We start from the raw sequence: 24,972 nt of genomic DNA on the forward strand, positions 1-24,972 counted from the left end.
GTGAATTAGAGCTGCCTGTGCCCCGTTTATGCCCTTAACTATTTGAGAAGTGTTTGGAAGTTGAATAAAGGATTAACTGATAATTTTGCAGACAGCTGCCTTTGTGCCTGGGTACAGCCTTAGCTGCTCCAAGAAGAGCTTCAGCTGTTGATTCTTCCCCCATATGTTCTGATACAGAAACTTTCCATGTCTAGAACTCCCAAGTGAAGCAGCAGCACCTGGAGCAGAGGACAGAGGGATGGAGGTGATGCTGCTGATTTGCTCTCCTCTATGTAAAATTTGTTTTGGTTGCTTTCTTATATACATTTTCTGTCAAGGCCCCTAGAATCAGAGCTGTGGAGTGCTAGGGCATGTATTTAACTTGATCAATATCCCACTGAAGTCAACAGAAAGATTAACAGACATTAACTGGATTCAGTCAAGCCCTTACTGTGGGGGCACTGGCACATTAGGCTAACTGCACTTGTCTTATTAATTCGTTTACTGGATTATGGCAACTTCATTTGCAGATTGTATACCTAAGTAAAAAAAAAAAAGGCAAATTAGCCTTCTGTAAACCTAATCCATAATTGCATAAAGCAGATCAATTAGATCTAAGCTGTGCAACATGATGCAGAAAATAAAATTAGCGGGGAAAACCAGTGGCTAGTGGTGGCAAGACTTATAAAAGAGAATCATGACATCATCTTCACCAGTTATATCAGGTACAGAACCCTTTCTGGAAATCCAGATCCAAGTTCCATTGTGGTCGGCACCAAAAAATTACATGCCATACTTTTGGGATTTGGGAGTCACGTCATAGGAGAAGTCAAAGCTCAGAGGGCAGCATCTGAACAGAGACAGAGCCAAACATCTTTAAACTCCAGCTTGAAGCAGATGCTCTCTGTTTAAAGTACCACCACAGAACTTCCATAGAGAACATGCAGGGTCAATGGAGAAAGCGTGCAATGTTGAGAACATTCAATAATGTGGTGAATTTGAGTAGACAGAGTTGTGGAGAAGGAGGTGGCATTGGATGTGGCCAGAAAAATAGTGCAGGCTGTGATGTGATCAACTGTGACAAGTTCCTGGTGATGTTTTCAAGATTGTCTCCTTTCCTTTCCTGGATCTAATTCTGCTCTTGTATCAGAGTTGTTTTTGCAAGCAGGTTATTGGGGTGAGCATATGTTCTAAACTCCAGAGTGGGAGTTTATCTTACCTTACTCAGGCAGGAACAAAATTCTGCTACCACTGGTTTTGGTGGGGCTTTTCCTCTCCTGTACATTACAAAATTCTGTAGAGAAGAAGAAAATACTCCCTGTCTTTGATCCACTCAAAACAGCACTTATTGCTGGGGAACATCTGAGCAGAAAGGTGATGGAAAATAATGATTAAAAGCTCTTTACTAGGTGTTACGTGGTCGTGACAGCCACTTCTTTGTGTTATTGCAGGACCTTTGTTCCCAGCCCCACTGTTGAAAGCCATTCATCTGATCTGTTATTTTCTGTCAATGAATTACTGATGAAGAATTAAGAGCTGTTCAAAAATTCACATCCAGATTCTAAGCTGGGATCAGTTCCTTTAACCTTAACTGACCCTTTCTGATCAGTACAGCCCATGAAACCAGAACTCGGTTTGGAAGCACCAGGCTCCCTTGGTCCTCTGCTGCACATGTACAGGTGTGGGTCACCTATGAAAACATCAGCCCTCAGTCCTTTTGCTGTCTGAAACCTTCTGGTTCACTCAATGTGTGTGCTGTGGTAGATCTAGAGTGGCAGGTGTCCTTTTTTGAGATATTCCTTATTTCAAGCCATTCCTTATGGGCAGAATGGCCACCTAGATTTTTCTCCTTTATTCCTCCTGAATCAGAAGTCCATGGACTTTAGATGTGATGCCTGCCTGTGTTCAGTTAGCTGAGGAAATCATTGACTAATAGCATTCTTAGATTTTAAAACCATCCTCTAACTGTGACTATGTACCATGCAGAATAACCACAGTGCTTCCACAGCACCTGAGAAGACGCGTGCAGAATTTGCATACAGAACTGTGGTGTTTTTCATGAGGTTTTTGGGTATCTGTTAAGCATGGAAGCCCAGTTTCTCAAAGTGTTTACAAAACTTGTGCCACGGGAATGTTCTAGTTAATGAGTAACTGCTCAGCATGCCCTTTACCAACATGTGATTTTCCCCTTTGATGTTATGCGTGATCTTGGCTTAATAGGATATAGCTTTACAGACCTGCAAGGGCTCTCTGAAAAAGCAGTGCTGCTGATTAAATCTAATGACTGGTCAGAACTGGATCCTGTGCGTTTCCCTGCCTTTCACCAGCTGTGGGGAAGCCAAACTAGTGCTATTCTGAACCTCTTGGTTTCTTGTTGATTTGTTTCTCCTGTGGTACCCTATCCCAAGGATAAACCAAGCCACAGGTCAGCTCTTGTGTATCTGTGCATTTCTGGATTTTGGAGACATTGAGATTTAGGAGCCACTTGAGTTTGGATTAGAACATGAGTTATGAGGGCTCTCTTCTACTTCCTTCTCCAAAAAAGATGTTCTTGTTTAGTTGCTGTAGTGGAAATTTACTCCTAAGAAACAGCATTTGAGATTATCTCAGTGATTTTGGTTATAATCTAGTCTCCACAACTTGGACTGTCTTTTCCTTCCTTCTTTATAAAGGAGGTACAAGTAGTTACCCATTACAACCTCATTTTCTCTGCCAAACATTATGGAACTGCAGTTTTCACAGGAATACCTCTGCTTCTAAATAGTCAACCTCTTAATGCTTGTAGACTGTTCATCTGCAGCATCTCTGTAGCAGTTAGCTGTGGCATGAGAGGGGATGAAAGCATTAGAGAGGGGAGAAGGTATGCCTTACCCAGGAGACAGCAGAAGGATGATGAGCCAGGTAGAAGCTATGGCAGCATGATGTGGAAGCAGAGTTGTCATGTTCCTGTCCCTTCTGCCCCTGGCAACAGAGTGCCTTTGCCATAAGGCATCAGCAAGTCTGTAACTTCAGGTCAATATTTGTGCAGGCTTATCACGACTGATTCATTTCATGGCCAAGTTCTGCCTGGTGCCGTGTTCCATGTTTGTTAGGTGGAGGAAATGCTTCCTTTGAAGAATCTAGTTCAGGCTGCACTTAGACACCAACCCAAGCCTGCCTGAGATTAATTCCAGTGCCAAACAATTTGAAAAATAGTGTTTAATTCCAATTACAGACATCTTAGTGCTTTCTGGTTCCCACCTGTTTTCAGTACATTTTCTGTTGTGGTGCATCAGCAATTTATAATAATATGGTAAGGGTTTTTGCTCCCACTGCAAAATACCCTTATTCTGATTTTATTCATTATCTATTAGATGTTCTTTGAAAACCAATTTTAAAATGAGCAAAAAATAAAAAGGCAGCATCAAAAAATGTATTAATAGAAAGTGATGTATTTTGACTGCAGTGTCATTACTAATAGCAGTTCCAAAGCACTCTGGTCTAAGAACTTACTCTCTCCTACAAATGGAAGCTGCAATATGCACATTACTGATTAAAGAAAGTTAGCATGGTCAGAAGAAGGTATAACCAGTAGCAGAAAGTTTATTCCTGCTAATTGTACTGTCAGTGGGCATGAAGTGTAGTTATGTGTGCATTCTGGTATAATTTGAATATCCTATCATATTTTGTTTGAAAAGAGGCGAAGAGTCTAGTGTTTAAAACCAGGAAATCTCAGCATTCTTGCAAGGAGGCTTAGGCTGTATGTTCATAGGGCAAACTGGAGTAGGATGGCCCAGTCTTGTTCCTAAGAATAAATAACCCCAGGGAAACAGCTCTGGGGAAGGGACCTGGGTGTCCTGGGGGACAGAAAGCTGGATGTGAGCCAGCAGTGGACCTGGCAGCAAGGAAGATTTGACAGCAGTCTGGGCACTATCAGCAGAAGCAGAGCTAGCAGAAGGAGGAGGGTGATTAATGTCTTCTGCTTAACATTTTTTAGATCATATCCAAATATTATATCATTTAACAAGCAAAAACCCACCAAACCCAGGAGGTGGAGATAATGCTAACGTGACTTGAGCAAAGGATCACCAAGGGGTTGAGGAGCTAGAACGCTTGCCCTTTGAGGAGAGGCAGAGAAAATGGGGCTCGTTCAGCTGGGAGAAGGGACAGACTGGGGGGCACTGAAGTGCAGCCTTCTCGTATATTAACAGCTTTGAAATCCCCAGAGTCTCATAATCACACAGATTCCTTAACTGACTTTCAGTGGACCTTCCTCCCTAATTCCACTACTTTGAGAAGGAGAGTGTAGCAAGTGGAAGGACTTGATTTTCGGTGTCAACCAGCTGCAACTCTTGGAAGATACAGGAAACACAAATTTAATTAATATTCCTCCCATCCCCATAGTCAGTTTTTAGGAGGTTAAGAAGGTATGCAATAATTAAGAAAACGTACTTAGCATACTTAGCTCCTTTGCCAACCTCAAGGCCCCAAACTTTGTGGATGCTACTTCTGTCAGTATTCTTCTAAGCTTAACTCTGAAATTGCAAAAATTCCTTCTTTAGCTGCTAATTGTTGGGCTCTGGGTTTTGTACAGCATGTACAAAAGGAGTAATAAGGAATGACTGTGTGATGTTCATTCCCCTTACCTACTGCTGGTTTTGGCATCCCCAAGTGTGGGTACCATGGCAATCACAAAATACACTGCTCTGCATCTCAGAGACTCTCTGGATGTCTTAGCAGGACATCATTTACTCTCTTCAGTTACTTCCTCTGCTACAGTAAAAATAATTGCTTTTAACTACAAACCTCAGACCTTCCATACAGGAAACTTGAGACCTGCCCTACATCCCTGTGCAATTGCAAGGCAGCTGTCCTACCTACAACTGAGGTGTAAGTTACCTTTCTGTTGAAGGAAAAATGTACACATGAAAGGTTACCTGGATGAATGCTTCAATCTGAATTGAAATATATGGGTGAATTAAGTTTTTAAGTCAAAAGCAATAGCTATCTATCTCCATTTTGAGCTTTTTTTAGAGAAAGCAAACCAAAACAATGATGTTTTTCTTGTTGAATATTTTAGGTTTTTAAACCAGCAGGAACAGTGTGCTCAGTGGATGGCACAATTTGCTGCCTCTTTTTTTTTATATACTTTACAGTGTACGTCATTGCAAAAGCGAAGTAGTCATTTGGTCTTTAATTTCTGATTGTGACTGCCTTAGAACTATTCATTGTCTTGCTATATATAGAAATTGAATTGCCTTGCTTCAGCCCTAGTACTGTTCAGCAAGTGGTGGTCTCAAGAGAGAGCTTCCAGCACAGATGACATCCCTGAGCATTATTGTGCTGCTCTGCACTTTGAAAGGAGAGGCAAAATAAGCTGTAAAGAGTAGCTGTCGTTCCAGTGGTAGCACTGATATCCTCAGATCAGGGTTGAAATTAATTCTGTCAAAAAACCTCCATTTTCTTCTGAGCTTAAGGACGAATTCAGGTTTCCCGCAGTTCATCTGACATATTTCACCTTTCACGTCAGGAACTTCTTTTCGTACACAGAATTTATTACTGCTAAAGCAGATGGTGATAATGCAGTTGGCAATACATAATGGATTTATCATTGTCTATTTGGAGAACAAAATAGTAATTTCATTTAGTAGCCACAAAATTCTGAGTTATAAATATTTTTCCCTCCATGCTATGTTTTTGGAACTGATAGAGGAGTACTTAATAATTAGGCATTAACCTAAAAAAGGTGGAGATATTAATCACTTTTGAATCAGAGATTTTATGACAGAAAATCCTGTTTGTGTTATTTCTGTTTCCTGTGCCAGTGATCTCACAAATAATTTAGTGTTTTATTTTAAATAAATGTTCAAATGTTTAAATAAGTGCTCAAATGTTTTTGGAAAACATGTCAGCACTGTATTTCCAGAAGAGTGTCAATGGTGAAACTGAGCATTCTGTTCTTAAGAAAGGAGTAGGTTAATTGTGCAGACATTTAAATGACCTGCAGATTGCGTGGGTTGCAGGAGAAGGGTGGGCTCCTCCGATGTGTTTGTGCTGCTCAGCTGAGTCCGAGCTCTCTTTCTGGTGCAGGCATTTTCGGGCAGAAGCTGGAAGACACGGTGCGGTACGAGAAGCGCTATGGGAACCGCCTGGCTCCCATGCTGGTGGAGCAGTGCGTGGACTTCATCCGCCAGCGGGGGCTGAGGGAGGAGGGCCTCTTCCGACTGCCTGGGCAGGCCAATCTCGTCAAGGAGCTGCAGGATGCCTTTGACTGTGGAGAAAAGCCTTCTTTTGACAGGTAAAACCCTGCAGCTGCTCCCCACACCCCGCAGCCCAGGCAGGGCACGGTGTGCTGGGCTGGCTGACCCACAGTGCTGTGAAACACATGGCAGCAGCAGACAGAATGACATGTTTTTGTAGGTTTCCCTGTGTGTTTCCCATTACTGCTCTGAAATGTCTTCTTTTTTGTTCTGACTTTGATGTCTGATTTCAAAGCGTTTCTGGAGAGTTTCCTTTTGTGAAAAGTTGGTAAGGAGAAGTATTGGTAGTGTTTTGGCTTAATCAAAAATATCTGGATTGCCTTGATCTTAATATCATTTGAAATGCAGTGGTGATGCTGGCATTTAGTCAGTTCCACAAAGGAAGAATTTCTGTTATCACCAGCCTCAGTGTGTTCTGTTACCCATAAAACTGACTGGAAGGGAAGATACTTTCATGCATTTCTTTTTAATTTTGGGCGTTTGGTCTTACAGTGAAAGTCACTCTGACCATAAAAACAAGCCTATGTGGTCTTGAGGGTCCAGGTCTGATTTGTGTTCCAGTATTTATGCAATTTTACAGAGTTAATGAGAGTTTCTGGGCCAAGGGAAACCTGGTCCTGTTCACACAGCTGGGTATGACTTTACTCTCCTGTAAGTAATTGTAGTCCCCTGTGATTTTTGTACTGTCTTCCTGTAAGCATTGCCAGCAGTGATCACATATACAGAGTGTGCAATCGGAGAAACAGCACCAGTGCATTATGAGTGCCACATGGACTTCTTAACTCTGGCCAGAATTAGTATGATGGTCATGAAATTCCTGTTGAAGAGACTGTTAAACAGTGGTTGTCCTCAGCATGTGCCCTAAGTGACATCCATAAGTGACATCACACCCCCACAGTGGCACTTGCTTGCTTTGCTGCAGTTGTGGGCCCAATGGGAGTTAGGAGGAAGAGGCAGATTGCATTTATTATGTGAGACCTGTGTCTGATAGCAATCCAAGTAACAGGAAGGAAACTGTAGCTTGATCTTTTAGTGCAAAAACATGCCATAATTCAAACCTGATTGCGGGAAATCATTTAGGTGCCTCCATTCTCTGTTTCTGTGAAGTGAGCAGATTCATTAAGCTTGAAGGTTTGTGCATCAGATGCACAGAAGGCAGGCACTTGTAATGTTCTTTCATCTCCAACAGTTCCTCAGTCCTGACCCTCAGTTTAAAAGAAAATGTAAGAATTTATAACGTTCTGGAAAAGTGACTTGTCTTCCTATGAGGTTATTCGTTTCTCTTTTGAAGGTGAGTTAGCATAATTGATGAGTAAATGACTTTATGGAGCCAGAGCACTATGGGAAGTGACTGTGTTAGTTGATGAATGTTTATGGCATGCTCACTCACTGTTCAAATACCATGAAGCTTATTTAAAGATGGTGAAGAAGCATCTACTGGGTACATTTCCTTACTTGGACAGTATGATAAATATTACTGATAATGTCTGTCTCTACCAAAGGGTAGGCAAGTGGCAGAAACAAAAGGTTATTTTTTCTGTGCCTGTAAACCAAATAATTGTAGAGGAAATGCTTAAGAAAACAAGCCATCCTGAACTGTGGGAAGATGATGTACTGAACACCCCACTGAGAGGTACAGCTTGGAGGAAGTGCACAAATTCTGACTACTCCAGACAAATGAGACCAGGGCTCAGCCGCACTAATTCTTTTTCAAGGTTATCTAGCAACATCTGTAGCACAAACTAATGAGCCCCATGAACAGGTATGCTGGCTGAGCTTTAGCAGATGAAAAGGAGAAGAGATTTTACATGCTACTGCTGTGAAGGATGCGCGTAATTTCTACTCTAGCAATTAGAAACAGCAGCAGGAGCCGCCTATAAATCGCTGGTCCTGCAGTTCTGCTTCTGAAGCTCAGAATTTATAGAACACTGACCTTGTACGTCCCCATGCCTTGCACAGGGTGCTTTTCCTGTTTACTTTTTCACATTTGAGTTTGGAGAGGTGCGATTCAGGTGTAGCAGTGGTTCAGAAGTCAGGCATAAACTCTGCTCTGATCTCTGCATCGTTTCCTTTGGCTGTCTGCTTTTTCCCCCAGCCTTTTGTTCCATTTGTAAACTCTTTGAGGTGAAGTTCATTTCAAAGTAGTACCTGTGAGTAGAGTACCTGTATGATGACCTTGGTTTGGGGTAACTTTTCATTGTGCTGAACAGCAGCATGAGCTCTGGGTTTGATGCAGCCTGTTTGGTAAGCTGAGCTCTTGGAAAGTGGCCACAGTATGAATAGTGCTGTAGAGAAAGAAAAAAACACGTACATTAGGCATCCATGCTCACTTTTTCTTGTGAACGTCTAGATCCACTGTGTTTAATCTGTAATTAATTACATGTTATTATTAGCCAAAAGTCCCATCATGCAAAATCCACCCAGGTTCTCTCTATTAATTTACATGGATAGCAATAGAGATTTTTGCAGTTGGAGCAGAGCTGACATTTTTGTTCCTGGGGCATGGAACACAAAGGAATACAGGTCACACTTCCATAGCAGTGCTGGGTCACTGGCTGTGGCAGGGAGAAAGACTGGCTGCTGTCATCAGAGTTGGAACTAACACAAAGAGAGCTGGTGTTTGAGGAGTTTGCCACTTTCCATACTCACTTTTTTTCCATGTGCAAGTGCATGTTAGTCAGACAAACACTTCAGAACATGTGAGACATGTTGAAAAATATGTGAAAATAAGCTTTATTTTTGTGTGACAAATTGCTGTTGGATAATTCTTCTTCTCTTTATGCCTTCATAGCCGATTCAATAAAATATGTACCATAGAATTAAAGACAAAACCAAAAGTAAGATCATATACCATGGTTAGTACTCCTTTAAAATGCCATCTGTGTTTTAGGATGGTTGCACACCTCACCATGCTGGTGTTGGGAGATGGAGTTCAGAGGCACAGATCTGCTCTTTGCCCAGAGTTCAGCTGCTATCCATGGTTCTGTGGAGCCCCTGTCCTTCTTTGTCCCCTCTTGCCTTCCTGTCTGCACCCCCCTGGCAGAGAAGACCACAGAGCAAGCACAACCAGAGCAAATAAAGCAAATTAGAAACAATGGGAATAGCTCAAAAGAAAATGCAGAAAATTTCATATTTTGAAACATATAAAATGTACCTGAGAAATGGTTGCTGTCATGTGAGTTAGGAGCTGGGTGTTCCAATTCTGAAGTCAGTTACAAAAAACATAGTGGAAAGAACCTCCACTTATTAATTTTGATCTTGATCTTATGACTGGAATAAGATGTTGCTGAGGAATTGTGTATGAGAATGGAACAAGCATTTAAAAAATTTCCATCTCACCGACTGAGAAAATCCTGTGTCTGATTTGACACATCCAACACCTCAGGCCCCCTCTGACAAACACTGGAACACCATCATTTCTTGGTGATCAGTATTGGAAAGGTGAGGTGCAGCTGCTGCAGCTGAAAACTGCTGAGGCCTCTTGTGTGAGGAAAAACACAACGCCTCAAAATTGTGTGTCAGTTTAGAAACAAAAATCAATAAATACCTCACTCCCTCTGAATGTATCTGTACATATTGTGAAATTTGCTCTAAGGAACTAGCTGTGCAATTAGGCAATCACTCATGCTTGCTACTATTTGAAATATCCTTGGTATTTCCAGTACAGCTCCACCTCTGTGTAAAATTGCCCCCTCCAGGGAATCCATTTTCTTCCCCCTTGGGGTATTTTCTTCTCTCTCCTTGTGTGTGTGGCTTATGTTTTACTTATAAAGTCCCTCATCTCCTTTACAAATCATAAATTTTTAATGACACAAAGTGAATTATGACCATTTGTTCTGTGAAATTAGCACAGAGAATATGGCACTGCATAAGGAAAATTGCATAAGGATTTGTTCTACAGTTTTTACCTTGGAGGGGTAAAAATTGGATTTCTTTTTCCATATTGCCTCTTTTCATCTGCTGTTCATCACAATTACTACCAGATGACATGTGAGATAAGATTGCTCAGGGAGAAAAAATATTTGAAATGTCACTGAAACAGATATTAATAAAAAAATAATATGATTGATGTGTGTGGCTTGGATTTTCATAACTATTGCTGATGAACATAGTTCAGTGGTTCAGAGAGTTTAAAAGTTACATAGCTCACCCGCCAGCATTTGTGTGCATGCACAAGAGAGGAGGAGAGCACATAAATGCATATTTAGCAAAACAAAGTCCCTAATACGTTCTCTTATGGGTATGAATTGCTCTAAAAAAGGGACAAGATGTTACTGCTCTGATCACCATTGCAGTCAGCTGAGAAAAGGTGCCTAAGTTGGTAGAACGTGATTGCTGGCAAGTGCTTATTCACTGGAGCCAAATAATCCAAAATGTAAAGCTGCTGTGTTCCTAGGCATTTAATCACTGGGGTTGTTGAAGCAAAATAAGACAGTGACAAGGATGAGGTGAGAAGAAGCACATGCACAATTCTTTTTCTTCTCCAGAGGAGGAGAAAAATGTTAAAAGAAGAATTTAAAAGAATGTTTTAAAGTTTTGGTGAATTCTGGAAATGGAACGTGTCTCATTTGGGCTGCAATCTGCATTGGCACTGTGCAGATGGCAAGCAGAAAATACTGGTTGTAAAAGTTGTTCTTTGTTTTTCAGATCCAAGCCTGTACATAAGAATTTGTTTAGAAGCAAATAGTTTCCCAAAAGAAGGCGCTTCATATGCCTTCCTACTGGCAAAGTAATCCCTTAAACTCCACATTTTTATGTGAAATGAATCTTTACTCCAAAGCTTGTTCCTGCCAAACACAAACGGCCTTAGGCCTGTGACAATTCCTGTTTGTTTCTGCTGGTTCCAGCCTTTCTTCCCTGATCCTCTCAATCTGCTCATCAGCTATGCCTCTGGACCCACTTCATGTCCTTTCCAGTTCCAGCCCTTACTCTAACCAGCTAACAGAAATAATCACTGCATATGGCACAACGTAAAGACCTAGTCTAGCAATTAAATACTCATTAGCAGATATATCTAGTGTGTTGCAAGGGTCATTAAATTAGTTTAATTGGTGTCCTGTTGTGTTTTTAGCTGGGTTTGGTGTCCTCAGAGTGTTTTTAGTTACTGGCAGTGAATGAACATTTGTAGTGACTTTGCATAAATTTCAGTTTCAGAAATGGTTGGTTTGTCAGCTCTGATTAAAAAAAAAGTCAGCTATGTATTTCATATGCCACTGATCAATGATTTCTTAGAGGGCCACGGTTATCTTTAGGAAAGGATGACATTTTGTTACCCTGTGCAATGTCTGAGACAGTGAGTTTTTTAAAGCCTTCTTGAAAAAAACAAATTGCAAAATTGGTGGCTTTCTCTTTCAGCAAACAAGAACAGGTAGGTTATTTGTTGTGAGTTTCCATGTTTTTACATATGCTTGCAGTCCCTGAAAAATATTGGAGAATCTTAACAGTTTTTCTGAACAATCTATCAAGAGAAGATAATTACCAGTATATTTAGTGGAGCTGGTAGATCTTTTTCCTAGAGGAAACCCAGCTGTTTCTTAGACCTCTGGCCACCTTACCTGAAAGCACTTTTGTCTATTTAAGGACCTGTATTTTTTGAAGTAATTTTTAACATCCTTCCCCATGGAGTTTGTCTTTTTCCTTATCCTAAATTGCTGTCTTCATTGCTGTTTTTAAAGCCTTTATAAACCTGCATAAATTGGCTGCTGTTACAATTACTGCAGTTGGTACCTAACTCAGAAATAGTCTGCCAGTCTTCACCATTCCTTGTGGACTGCGGAAGGTAGCATGCTTCCAGGACAAAGGAGCAGGATAGCCTTGGTTTATTTCTCTGTCTAAACCAAAAACAAGAATAGAAATCAGTTGTTAGCTTATACTAGAGCCAAACTGGTAAATGTTTTCATATATGCTTCACAAGGTGTGGGCAAAATTTAATGAAGCACAGGACTGCTTGTACTAGATCTCTCCATTATGTAGGAAAATTATATAGAGTAATGCTTTGAAAATACCCACATAGAGGAAGAAAAATCATATAGCACATTAAGTTAACCTGACCTTTGAATTTCTGGACCAAAGCCTGTCTCCCAAAATCAGTCTAACTGGTACACAAAATGTAATGTTCTCCTTTGTTTTATTACCAGGACTCCTAAATTGAATTATAGCCTCGCCGCTTATTGTTCCCTACTGTTTGTTCTTCATGCAAACTGTTTATGTGCCATCATGATCTAGAGCTATTTTTGGCAGGGCATTAATCTTTTTGTAATGTGACCTTGCCTTGTTAATACTTCCTCTCGGGGAGTTTACGATGGCTTGTTGGCTTTGTGCGTGGAGCGCTGCCTGCAGCTCTCTGAGCGCGCTGTCTGCTGCTCGGAGTGTGAGGGCTCTGCCTGCATTGCTGGTGACCTGCTGGGCTCCAGGGATATTGTTTATGGTGGAGGGAGTGAAAAACTGCAGGGAGTGTAATCGGTCTGACAGGCACTTCCACGGTGTCTGTGGTATCACAAAGGAAAGTGCTGTCAGAACAGCAACGCCATGAGAGATACTACTGACAAAGCTCAGATGAATGGGCCTTTGAATATGATGACTAAGGAGAGGCTGGGACACGTTTGCATTTGTCATGCCTGTACATGAACAGTGCTGGAGCGGGGGCATGCTCCTTTGGAAATGCCACCATGAATGCAGGATTAATATTTCGGTGAGATAAGTCATCTTTCTCAGACCTCCCACCACAACATGCCAAAATAGCTGTTCCTCAGCTTGCTGCTGCTTTTTATGTTACATTAAATTCCCCATTTTGTGCTTCGTCATTCCCATTTCAAGCTCGTAATTGTGCACTCGGAGAAAGTCTGCCTCAGTTAATGAGAGTTGTTCCAATTTAGATAACAGAGGATTTTCTGCCAGAATTGACATCCTGTGTTTTAATAAAAATTAATGAATGCTTCTAATCATGTTAATTATGAATGTGTAATCATAAACCACTTTGATATTACACAGTCAGATAGCAAAAGAAATATGATGATAGGTATAATCATTAAATTTCTGTAGCTGTAATGATTCTGGAATGTAGGCAAGGACAGTGCTCAAGGGGGAAATTCTGCCCTGTCTTAAGCTGATCAGTTGTAACTGAAAAAAGTCCATGAGGAAAAGGTCCTCCATAGGCCTGCAAAGATCCGTGTTTTAAAAACTACACCAGTTATCCTCAAGGCAGAGATCTAAGTGCTGGTTTTTGACTTAGACTGTCGATGGAACAGTGTAGATTAGAAAGGGAAATAAATGCTCCCAGCCCTCCACTTCAGCACTTGTTTGAAACCTACAGCTGTCCTCTGTGGCTGAAAAGTGTTTAGTGGTATTTGTGGACTAAAACACCCAAAATACAGATGCATTAGGACTGGAGCTTGCCATTTTAAAATTTTCCCCTGTAATTTAAAGCAGAAGGTGAAAAAAATAATACTACATTGCAAGGTCTAAAAAAGTCCCAGATGCTGAGAGACAGTCTTTTAGTTACATTATTTATAAAAATGACTTTTTTTTTACCCACAATTACACTTAAAGAAAGTTGCTAGCTTTTGTCTAAGTGTTCATAAAGCAGAATTTAAAAATCCAGTTCTTAAAGAGCTTGGCAAGCAGTATGTCTGTGTATGCAGGCTGTGTTTATTTTGTTTGTGCTGCCCAAATCTGTATGGTAATCTCTGTACAGATAGATTAAGTCTTAAGAAGTGATCCAGTACTGTTAAGGGAAAAAAACCCCAAATATTCCAGAATCTTATTTTGTGACCCCACCATCTTGTGGCAGTCTGTGGTATTGCTGTAGGAAAAAAGAATTGAAAATTAGTTTAAAATATTGTATATGTGTCTCTGTCTGCTGATTGTGACCTGGGTTTCTAATCCCATTTTATAAAAGACCTTTCTACATACTTGTAAATACAGCATGTGCTTCAGGAAGTTAATTTGAGAGCAACACTTGCCATTTCCTTCCTCCTCAGCATCCTGCCTCCCTGTTTCTCTCTCAGTTCTTCCATGGCAGACCTGCAATTTATGGTACTCAGCTTACCTCTTGCAGTGATAACCTAACAGTACTTCACACCAAAATAAGAAAGTTTAGAAATTGCATTAAATTTCAAGGCTTCTGTCTCCTTCTTCAACATTTTTTATCCTTCAGCTGCTGTGCCATCTAGGAACAAGTATTCCACAGCAAGGACTGGTGTGAAATCATTCTTACATACTACAGGAAACATGATCCTGGCAGTACAAAGAAGGAGGATGTTACTGTGTAATCCCCTTACTGAGAGACCTGTGTGCCACCTTCTAATTGTTCTTCAGTAATTTCACTCACTTACCCTGTTTGATCCTTGTATTTTGGAAAGACCTCTCCAGTTTTATGCAAATAGACTCTGTAAAGAGGGGGTTAAGTCCTTCAGCAAGGTGTGAGGAGTGTCCTGGTTTAAATTAAAAAAGCAGTAATAATAAAATCATCAGAAAGATGATCAATGCTGAGTTGAGATTAGATAGAGCAGAAAGGTTAGAGGCCAAATCTGAGCTAGCATTTGAAATACCATTAAAGACTACAGTCAGACCTAGTTTCATGCTAGTAGTTCCCCACATCTGTTATATATGTATTCAAAAAGTTTGGGGGGTAGGCAAATACCATTTTGAATTCCAGCCACTCTACAACAGAGGGTTGCAGTCAAGAGATTAGAATTTGAACTTGGTTTAAAAATGTGGGTTTGCATTAGTGGTTTACAGGGTTTCTCTGGAAAACTTGTTTTGGAATTTGGGCTGGGAATTATTCATTCTGGAATTAGAAATGTTTTCTGCACATTCATGTTGAGGAGTTTGGTGGTGGTGAACATTAAAACATACACAGTGCTTTATCATCTCTCTTCTTCTGACATACCATACCACATTACTCTAAGGCTGTTCCCACCATTCCTGTTAAGATTTAACTTAGTAAAAGCCATTACTGCTTTAACAGATTATTCCAAAATAATGATTAACATACCTCTAGCAAAGCTTAAATGTGTCAAATACCAATGGCTCCCTTTGAGATACTGCGAGTTAAAAAGAAATACTCCATGTGTGAAGTCTTCAAAGAAAAAGAAAATACATAATAATGCACCTTGTAGGCGTGTGTGCCTTTCCTGTTTCTTATTAATGAAATGAGCAAAATTTAGTGCTCCTTCTGTGATTTTTCAGAAATCAGAGGGAACGATAGCAGCTTGCAGTACAATTCTTTATCTGAGCCAGGGTAAGCATGTAGAACATTCCAGTAAGGATTTGAATAAATGCCTGAGTAGCTAAACCCAGGGATGGAGCCAGACATAATGCAAGAGAGATTTCTTCATGCTAACTTGTGCCTTACGTCTAATTTCTACTTACTTACTTTTAGATAAATACTGCTAGGTTAACAGGAGTGTAATTTACACACCACAGAAACATTGAAGCAAGTGTGATTGCATTGTCTGAACTTGTGGTTGTGATCCCTCTCTCTGTGTTGCTTTAATGTGCCTGATAAACAGCTGAGGCTCCTACTAGCTGTATCCAAAAAAGCCTTACATTTCTGCAAATGCAGTCATGGGAGGCACATGTTGCATCAGGCCTTTGACTGCTGGCCCTGTGATGTTACCTGTGCTACAAGCATTCACTCATTTTCTGTTTGGTGCCTCTGCTTAATTGGTAGAGGATAGAGCTAAAACTCATTTCCCAGGGATTTGTGGTTCTGAGTGTAGTTTATCAAGGTTTTCAGTGTAAGAGTACAGCTATAAGGCACAGCAGTCATTTAGTGGGATCCCATAGGAAAAAGACACATATCAGGGAAAAAGCTGTAATTCCAGTAGGTAGATTTCAACTAAATGCCTGTGGTAGATATGTTTCCTTTAAAACCTGCTTCTTGAATAGTGGTAACAGAGGATGTGGTGATAAAATGGAATTGAGACACACTGGGCGTGTTTTGGGAGCTGGGGCCATCTCTAGTAGGAGAAAAAAATCCCAGTGTGTAAATGCCTTGTTTCTAGCTCAGGTGAAAATGAAAAGTGTCATTTAGGATGAATTTTGCATGTCTGAAGGGAGATGCTTGTCAACAAGAGGCAGGATCTATCTCCTCCATACCTGTCTCTGCAAACAGGGCCTTATGTGTAATTATTTATGGTAATAAATCACTAGAGCTGATGGACATTTGCCTGTGGGTATCCTGAGTTCTTTATAGGACAAAAAAATCCAACGAAAAACAGATTACAGGTAGGGTTTGTAGATATATATATTGGTGATGAGTAAAGTGTGGGGTGGCAGTGGAAAAGTGGCAGGTTTTAATTTGTCAGTCTCACAGCATCATCCTGATTCACATTAATGACTTCTTGTATTCCACCCCAACAGCAACACAGATGTGCACACTGTGGCTTCACTGCTCAAGCTGTACCTAAGGGAGCTCCCAGAACCAGTTGTACCATATGCAAAGTATGAAGATTTTCTTTCCTGTGCCAAAATGCTCAGCAAGGAGGAAGAAACGGTGAGTTGGTAACTCAAGCAAGATGAAATAAAAAACTGTTCCAGTTCTCAAGAGGAGAGAAGCTGGCAGTTGTCCTAATTTAAATGAGCATCTGTTAATTGAAGCAGGTTTTGTATGAAAATTCTTGCCACCTGGGTCCTTGAGAATTCGAAATAAAAGTGTGTAGCATAACCTTAGCTGTATTTATTGCAGGTCTCTGAATCCAGTTCGAGTAAACATCACTATAGTCCATAGCTTCCATTTTGCATGGAAGAGATGTATATTTTCATGGATTAGACTCTGAACTGTAAGAGGAGGGGTCTTGATGGTTGCTGTTCAACTCTTCCTGTTAAATCAGGAGTCATTTATTAGTCAGAATCTACTGTGGACCAGAAATGGGTAAAATAACCAAATAGTTTCTTGTAGGAAAAGCCAGCTAGTTCAAACCAGAACTGTTCCTGGAAGGCTTAGCCTTGTTGTCAGCAGGAGGAATGGAGCTGCTGGTCAAAAAAAGAAAGAATGAAAGAAAAAGAAAAGACACGATGAAACCAAGATACTTATTTTCTTGTTTATTTTTTTTCCAGAGTTAATCCACATTAGCCTAATCCAAAATGGGTTCTACAAGCTGCTTATTCTTTATCATAACCTGTATTTAATGCTGCACTTTCAGTAGTGTGTCTGTTGTCTTGTAATTGGAATTGCTGACTTTTTTTTTTTTTTTAATCTCTGATAAAATATTAAAAAACTGTGCCTACTCACGCTGTATTTTTCCTTAAACCTCTTAAAGGGCCTGAAGGAACTGGTGAAGCAAGTGAAGAGCCTGCCAGTTGTCAATTACAATCTGCTGAAATACATCTGTAGGTAAGTGTTCTTGCAAGACTATCACAATGGTATTTATAAGTGTGAGCTGGCAGACAGACCTGTCTGTCTGTGTGCCCTGAAGGAAAAACATTACTCACACTTGGAGGGCTGGAGAACTCAAGTGAAGGTACCAAAATGGTAGGTTTACTGCATGACTAATTAGTAATTTGCTCTATCAAGATTGTGACTTTTCTTTCATAAGCAGGCAAGGAGTGCAAGAAAGTAGAAGTGAACATATTCTATCCTCTTGACAGGACCTTGTTTTTCCCGTTTCTAACTGCAGTTATTGGCTTTGTTTGCATTTGGAATGCAATACTTAAACTATGTTAGGAAACAATCACATGATTTGACTTTTTCCTAATTTTCTTCCTTACATGTTCCTTAAGGACCTCTTTCTTCCCCACAGATTCCTTGATGAAGTGCAGTCATATTCAGGTGTGAACAAAATGAGTGTGCAAAACCTGGCTACGGTTTTTGGCCCCAACATCCTGCGCCCCAAAGTGGAAGATCCTCTGACAATCATGGAGGGTAAGCTTACTGTACATAACTTGTAAGAGAAAAGAAGAAATGTCTTTAGGTTTATTGCCAGCACATACCAGTCTGTGCAGTAAGTTCCATGTATCTGTTATATAGAGACAGAAATTTTCAACCTGAATGAGCTTTTGGGTTAAGTCTTTCAGGCCAGTGTGAAAGGTACTGAAATGTGCAGCATTGCAAAGAGACTTTGCATGAGATTGTTCTGCCTTGGCAGCTTCACTAAACATGGACCTTCTTTCTCAAAAATTCCTGCAAGCATGGCATGTTCTTACTCAGCACATGGAGTTGGAGTGCAGTTAATATTTCACCTGTGCTTCTTGAGGACAAGGAAGAGCTCAGGTTCACACTGCAGTGACCCATGTAGAACCCCCACGAGGCAGTTGTGTATTCCATGCCTTGCTGAACAGCAGGAATCAATTTACCAGGTTGATTGCATGCTCTCATTTACAGCCATGTTCAGCTGTAGCATTTTGCTGTGATTAAGACAAAAATATGGACATGACAATGTCCTCCTGTGACTTTCTTCTAGTCTTAATCTTTGTAACTTTAACTCTGCATGAAGTATACAATGCCTTTTCTGCCATCAAACATGTTTTTGTTGAATGTGTAGAATTTACTCAGCTTTCTCAAAAATTAGGGCTATCCCTAGACTGTACACTGAAAATTTAAAAAATGCAGTTTTCATGGTTTATTTCATAGTGTATGGAATTAGTCTTTTCCTGTGAGTATGATGCTTTTTCTCTTCCCGGATACAATTCCCTCTATACTTTGTTCATGTACTTGTTTATCTGAAACCTTACTTTTTCTTCTGCTTCTTTTTAATTCTTATGACAATGACCATGTTGTTATGAACAGAAACATGGCATTGCCAAATCATGTATGAATTCTGTGAATACTGTCTGGAGCAGCTCTCCAGCCTGCTTATCAACAGCCCTAGAATTAAAATGATGGTGCCTGTTGCAGGAAGCGGGATGGGTGCTACATTCTCTGTAGGAAAACACATAACACTTCTTTAACTATTGAGAAACAGGTTTGATTAAACAGATTCATGACGTCTTCTAAGCATTACTGTAAGATTTGTAGAAGACAGTGCTGATTTGCAATTGGGCTACACATATTTAAATGTATAGGGACTTTGAACAAAGACTACACATTGATCGGTGCTCATGGCCACCCTTCATCATTTCTCTTTGCCTTTTGGAAGATACAGAGTGCTTTTCTTGCACAATCATTCAAAATAAAACATGCAGCTCTGGGGAATCATATCTTTGTTGATGGGGATCAGGAGTTGGTTTTGTTTGATTCAGCAGAGATTTCTTTCAGAATTCCAGCCACAGGGAAATTTTTTTCCCTATCAAATGCAGTTATAAAAGTTGCCTGAGGACAAAGCAATGTTTGTAGTAAAGTTCTGCACACAACAGGTAATGTTCTAAGAAGGAATGCAGCTAAGTGTGCCAGGGGATTAGCTAAGTGAATTTTCCTGCTGCCTAGTTCTAAAGTATCATTTTGCCTCAGCAAACAAACAAGTGAGAACAGCTAAAAAAGATACTGAGTACCCTCATTGAATTGACTCTTGGTGTATGTGTATTTTAAAAGGATGGGATATAAAATCCAGAGTATTATAGAGAAGTTGATGTGAAATGACTTTTGCACAGTGGGAATTTATTGATTAGAAAAGCACAGCATGCCTCTCAAAGCTTTTTAACAGTTTAAAAGTGAGGTGATTATTATAACTACCTTGACCTTGTTCCTGAAATATTCTTAATAAACCATAATGAGGGTCTGCATAGCAAAATAGAGTTGCACATCTTTATCATGCCAAGTCCAGCTCTAAATGCTGGTGTGTAAATTACAGTGTAGTCAAGTGGTGTGCACACCAAGGGGCTGCTCTTTTGGAGAAGAGGTGGCCATCTATTACAGGAAGCAGCAAGCTTCCTGTAATAAAGGTCCTGCATTACTTCCTGTAATAAAGGTCCTGCATTACTTCCATAGTGTGCTATAATGTGGCATAGTTCTCTGGCTGTGTTTGACCACCATGGAGTGGTTAAATGCATTCACATTAAATTAATTCTGTCTCATTACTGCACTGTTTTGCTTCAGAAGACTAAAATGTCTGTTCCAGCAGTGCAAATCCCTTGCCTGCCCGTTTGCTGTTAAACTATCAGGCATAAGTGCTGCGCCAGAATGAGACTTTGGTTTTAAAACGTTCCCCACACTGAGTGGAAAGCCATCACTTAGAATGATGTTACCATGTTCTGCTCATTATCTCCTCCTGTGGTCTTCATGGGATGCAGTTACTGTCACAGTAACAGCCTCTTTGCAAATGTTCCCGTTGTTTTTAGGGGGTCTGTGAGGCCTTGCTGGCTTGATATGATGGAAGGAAGAGATCATGCTGATGTGGCCCTGTAGCTAAGAGGCACTTCAGCCTTGTTAAACATTCAGGGTGTTACACAGATGGCTGCATTGTGTCAATGTTTGTATAAGCTCAGTGTTTGCTAGGTATTTGTGGAATCTGGGAGATAAAATGTATTTATGCCTTAAATAAAACAGGCCATTCACAACCACGTGCTTGGTGTCCCCTTTCAGGTACAGTAGTAGTCCAGCAGCTCATGTCAGTGATGATTAGCAAACATGAAGAGCTGTTTCCCAAGGATGTAGACCCTCAGATGGGACCTGAGGTGTGCAACAACAACAACGAAATTCCAAAGAAAACCACTGCAGGGCAGCTACAGAACAAAGAGAACAACAATACCAAGGAGACGGCAGTGAGGCGCTGCTCGTGGGACACACCCGAGTCTCCCCAAAGGGGAAGCATGGACTGTGAGTCTCCGACTGCTCTGCCAGGCAGCAAGACAAACAGCCCCAGGAACAGCATCCAGAAACCAGATGTCACCAGGAGCCCGCCACTCATGGTGAAAAAGAATCCTGCTTTTAATAAAGGTAGCGGCATAGTCACCAACGGGTCCTTCAGCAGCTCCGTGGAGGGCTCGGAGAAGAGCCAGGCCGTGCCAAACTGCTCCCTGCAAGCCAGGAGAACGTCGTCCCTGAAGGGGCCGGTGACCAAGATGGGCACCCACAGCGTGCAGAACGGCGGGGTGCGCATGGGCGTCTCCAGCACGGACGGGCACAGCACCAGCCTGGGCAGCCGGAGCCCGGGCTGGGCGCCCAATGGCTTCGTCACCCTCAGGGACAACAAGCAGAGGGAGCCCTCGGTGGCCGAGTCTGGCCAGCACAACAGGCTCTCCACCTATGACAATGTCCACCAGCAGTTCTCCATGGTGAACTCTGATGACAAACAGAGTGTGGACAGTGCTACCTGGTCCACGTCCTCGTGCGAGATATCTCTCCCGGAGCACTCCAACTCCTGTCGCTCATCCACCACCACCTGCCCTGAGCAGGACTTTTATGCGGGTAACTTCGAAGACTCTGTGCTGGATGGGCCACCCCACGAAGAGCTCTCTAACCCCGGTGACTATGAGAACAAAAGTGACAGGAGGAGTGTGGGGGGCCACAGCAGCCGAGCCACCAGCAGCAGTGATAACAGTGAAACGTTTGTGCCCAGCAGTACCAACAACCACAGTGCTTTGCACAGCCTGGTGTCCAGCTTGAAGCAAGAAATGGCCAAGCAAAAACTCGAATATGAGACAAGGATAAAAAGGTAAGATGGTTCAGCACTCTACCGTCTGACTGCCTCTTGCAGACTAAATCCAAGTTTTTCCTCTCGTGAATTGCACTAGCTGCAGTCACTGCTGTGTCACTCACTAGATGCTTGCCAATGGTTTGTCATCTTTCAGTGTTTACATTGCTTCAGTGATACTGTGATCCAGAGGAGTTTTGTTCAGAGCAGTTGTTTGCTGTGTTGTGACATGTTATTCTGTTGGTGTCAAAAGTAAAACCAGAACCTTGTGAGTGTCTGTATAAAATCTAATTACCAAAATCAGTAGCCTCTCACAGTGTTTCTGTTATTTCATGCTTATTATTGAGAGAAAGGCAACTGAGTGTCACCTTTCAGTGAAAGCATTGTTGTGTCATATTCCACTTGTAGGTTTTTTTTTTTGGGACTGGGGAGACTGCTGGACTCCTTTGGAGTCCTCATTCCTCTTGAGAAAATGCAGCATCTGCTCATTGTCCTGTCTTTGCTCTGCTGCTGAGCCTTTTCTTCAAAGCTCAGACCTGTTAAAAGAGGGCAAGGGAGGGAGGAGGGTGTCGTTATCTACAGACAGTGCAGACTCTACTCATACAGAACAAGGTTGCTGGGGTGGGTGGTTGTAGAGATCACTGAATAACCTCAAAGTCTGGGCTTAGCGTTAATTAATGCACTCAGCAGTGTGGAGCTGAATGTGCTCTCTTACAAAGGTTCCTCAGTCAAGCTGTTCAGGACTTTCTGTTCTCACGTCTGTTACACAGCAGCTCTGTGCTGTGGTACCTCTGGCACTGCAAGTCGTAGATCACAGTGTGAGAGCTGCAGGCAACAGCAGCTGCCAGTCAGAGTGCAGCACACAGGGTGTTGCAGTCTTTCACCTGCACCACTCTTTCCAGCATGGTGTGCAGTGCAGTGAAGCACTTCCTGTACAGTTTAACATGTGTGCTGACTGTGTTTAGCACTAATGTCTTAGGAGGGTTTGGGTTGGAATGGACCTTAAAGATCATCCAGTTCCAACCCCTGCCATGGGCAGGGACACCTCCCACAAGACCAAATTGCTCAGAGGCCCATCCAGCCTGGCTTTGAGCGCTGCTAGGGATGGGGCATCCACAGCCTCTCTGGGCAAGCTGTGCCAGTGCCTCAGCACCATCACAGTAAAGAATTTCTTCCAAACATCTCATCTAAACCTACTCACTTCCAGCCTGAAGCCGTTCCCTGTTGTCCTATCACTACACCTCCTGATGAAGGGTCCCTCTGCCTTCCCTGCAGGCCCCCTTCAGATAGAGGAAGGCTGCAATGAGATCTCCATACAACCTTCTCTTCACCAGGCTGAACAGCCCAAACTTTCTCAGCCTGTCTTTGTAGGGAAGGTACTCCAGTCCTCTTATAACTCCATGGTCCTCCTCTGGACCTGCTCCAACAGGTCCATGTCCTTCTATTGCTGGAGGCACCAGAGCTGGGCACAGCACTCCTGGTGGGGTCTCACTAGAGCAGAGCAGAGGGGCAGAATCCCCTCCCTCACCCTGCTGCCCACGCTGCTCTGGATGCAGCCAGGATACAATTGGCTTTCTGGGCTGTGGGCACACATGGCCAGCTCATGTTGAGTTTTTCATCAACCACCACTCCCAAGTCCTCCTCAGCAGGGCTGCTCACAGTCTCTTGTTTGCCAGCCTGTAGATGTGCCTGGGGTTGCCATGGCACAGGTGTAGGACCTTGCTTTACTGAACTTCATGACAGCCATATTTACACATACATGCACGTCCATATTGGCAAATAATGCAGCAGGCAGGAGAAAGGAGAGTAGCAGTGAAACAGAGACATTCAGGGCACTATTCTGACCTTGTGGGTAACTACTGCAACTAGCAGCAGCTGGGTGTCAACGCTTCAGAAAGTAAAGGAAATAGTTAACCTACTCCTGGAGAATTAGATGGAGCTGTTTGCTTCTGTGCCTTTTGCTGTTTAAAGGCATTTTCTAATTGAGCTACCAAAGAGACAAAGGTATTTTTTAACAAACTGTCAGAGAGCTTGCCCTGTGAGAGCAGTTCATGGATGAAGCCATGGTTTGTAGATACACCCATCAGAAATTCAGTCTAAGCTTTAGAAATGAAAAGACGTGTAGGAATTTGTTGGTGGTGTGTGTTTCTGCTTGAGTGAGTGAGGAGTGCTGCTCAGGACCTGTCTGCTTTTATTTCCTTCATGCAGCCTGGAGCAGAGAAACCTCACCCTGGAGACTGAAATGATGGCCCTGCATGAAGAGCTGGATCAAGAGAGGAAGAAGTTCACAATGGTAGAAATCAAAATGCGTAACGCAGAGCGGGCGAAGGAGGATGCAGAGAAGAGGAATGATATGCTGCAGAAGGAAATGGAGCAGTTTTTCTCTACTTTTGGGGAATTGACAGTGGAGTCTCGCAGACCAGAAAGAGGCAACACCATCTGGATCCAGTGAGCTGTGGAAGCATAGGCTGTGGGACTTGAGGAAGGGCTTGGGGGTATTATACTGTATCAGGTGGCTGGTCACCTGTCTGAGGCTAGTACTCAGCAAATGTTACAAACCCTTGAAGGAGGAAATCATACATACATTAAGCAGTCATATCTACAGTGTGTACTTACCAAGTTATACTCTTTGAATGCTTCATGAGACTACTGTCAAGTGTTACAACTGGATATGTGTATATAAATTTAAAAACCACCTTAGAGCAAGAGATGTATCTGAAAAAATATTTTAATGCAAGTCTTGTATTTAAACTGGTAAATTGAGATGTTGTTGCAATCAAGCTTTATATAAAGGCTTTTCTCCCTTGCACTTAACATAATAAGCTATTTTTGGCATTGTGTTACCATCAGCTTATTTTGTATATCAAATGGGTTTTTTTTGTTTTTGTTACCCCTTTTGCTGGGGAGTGAAGATAAACAGATATGTTAAGGTAAATGTGTGGATGGTTAGCCCTGATTTGCGTCGCTTTCAAACATAGCAGGATTGAGAAACTGAAATATGGCTGAAGAATGCCATGGGAAAAATAAAGCAATACTGCTTTCACAGAGTTGATGGCCAGGGGACCAAGTTCTAGGGTACCCCAATATTAAATAACAACTGAGGATATGAAGTCAGTCTAGACTGGAGTCAGTGACAGAGGGATAAACTGCTGCTTGTTTGGGAGCAAATGTGGGTGACCGAGGAAGAAGTTGGGGAGAGGGGAATGGGGGACTTAAGGAGAAGTTCATCACATGACCAGAGT

The 24,972-nt window shown here is 41.9% G+C and overlaps 1 protein-coding gene across 3 annotated transcripts in view; it reads left to right on the forward strand.

Moving 5' to 3' along the window:
• Positions 1 to 24,665, forward strand: part of ARHGAP24 (Rho GTPase activating protein 24) — a 183,139-nt gene extending 158,474 nt beyond the window's left edge. For all 3 annotated transcript variants that reach the window (XM_058024253.1, XM_058024255.1, XM_058024254.1), the window contains 6 exons: positions 6,049 to 6,256; positions 16,584 to 16,716; positions 17,483 to 17,556; positions 17,963 to 18,084; positions 20,680 to 21,751; positions 23,939 to 24,665. In XM_058024253.1, coding sequence (XP_057880236.1) covers positions 6,049 to 6,256; positions 16,584 to 16,716; positions 17,483 to 17,556; positions 17,963 to 18,084; positions 20,680 to 21,751; positions 23,939 to 24,182 — 1,853 coding nt within the window. In that variant the 3' untranslated portion in view covers positions 24,183 to 24,665. The remainder of the gene's footprint in view (positions 1 to 6,048; positions 6,257 to 16,583; positions 16,717 to 17,482; positions 17,557 to 17,962; positions 18,085 to 20,679; positions 21,752 to 23,938) is intronic.
• The last annotated feature ends 307 nt before the right edge of the window (positions 24,666 to 24,972 follow it).

The sequence above is a fragment of the Melospiza georgiana genome, chromosome 5, assembly GCF_028018845.1.
Source record: "Melospiza georgiana isolate bMelGeo1 chromosome 5, bMelGeo1.pri, whole genome shotgun sequence".
Taxonomy (NCBI): domain Eukaryota; kingdom Metazoa; phylum Chordata; class Aves; order Passeriformes; family Passerellidae; genus Melospiza; species Melospiza georgiana.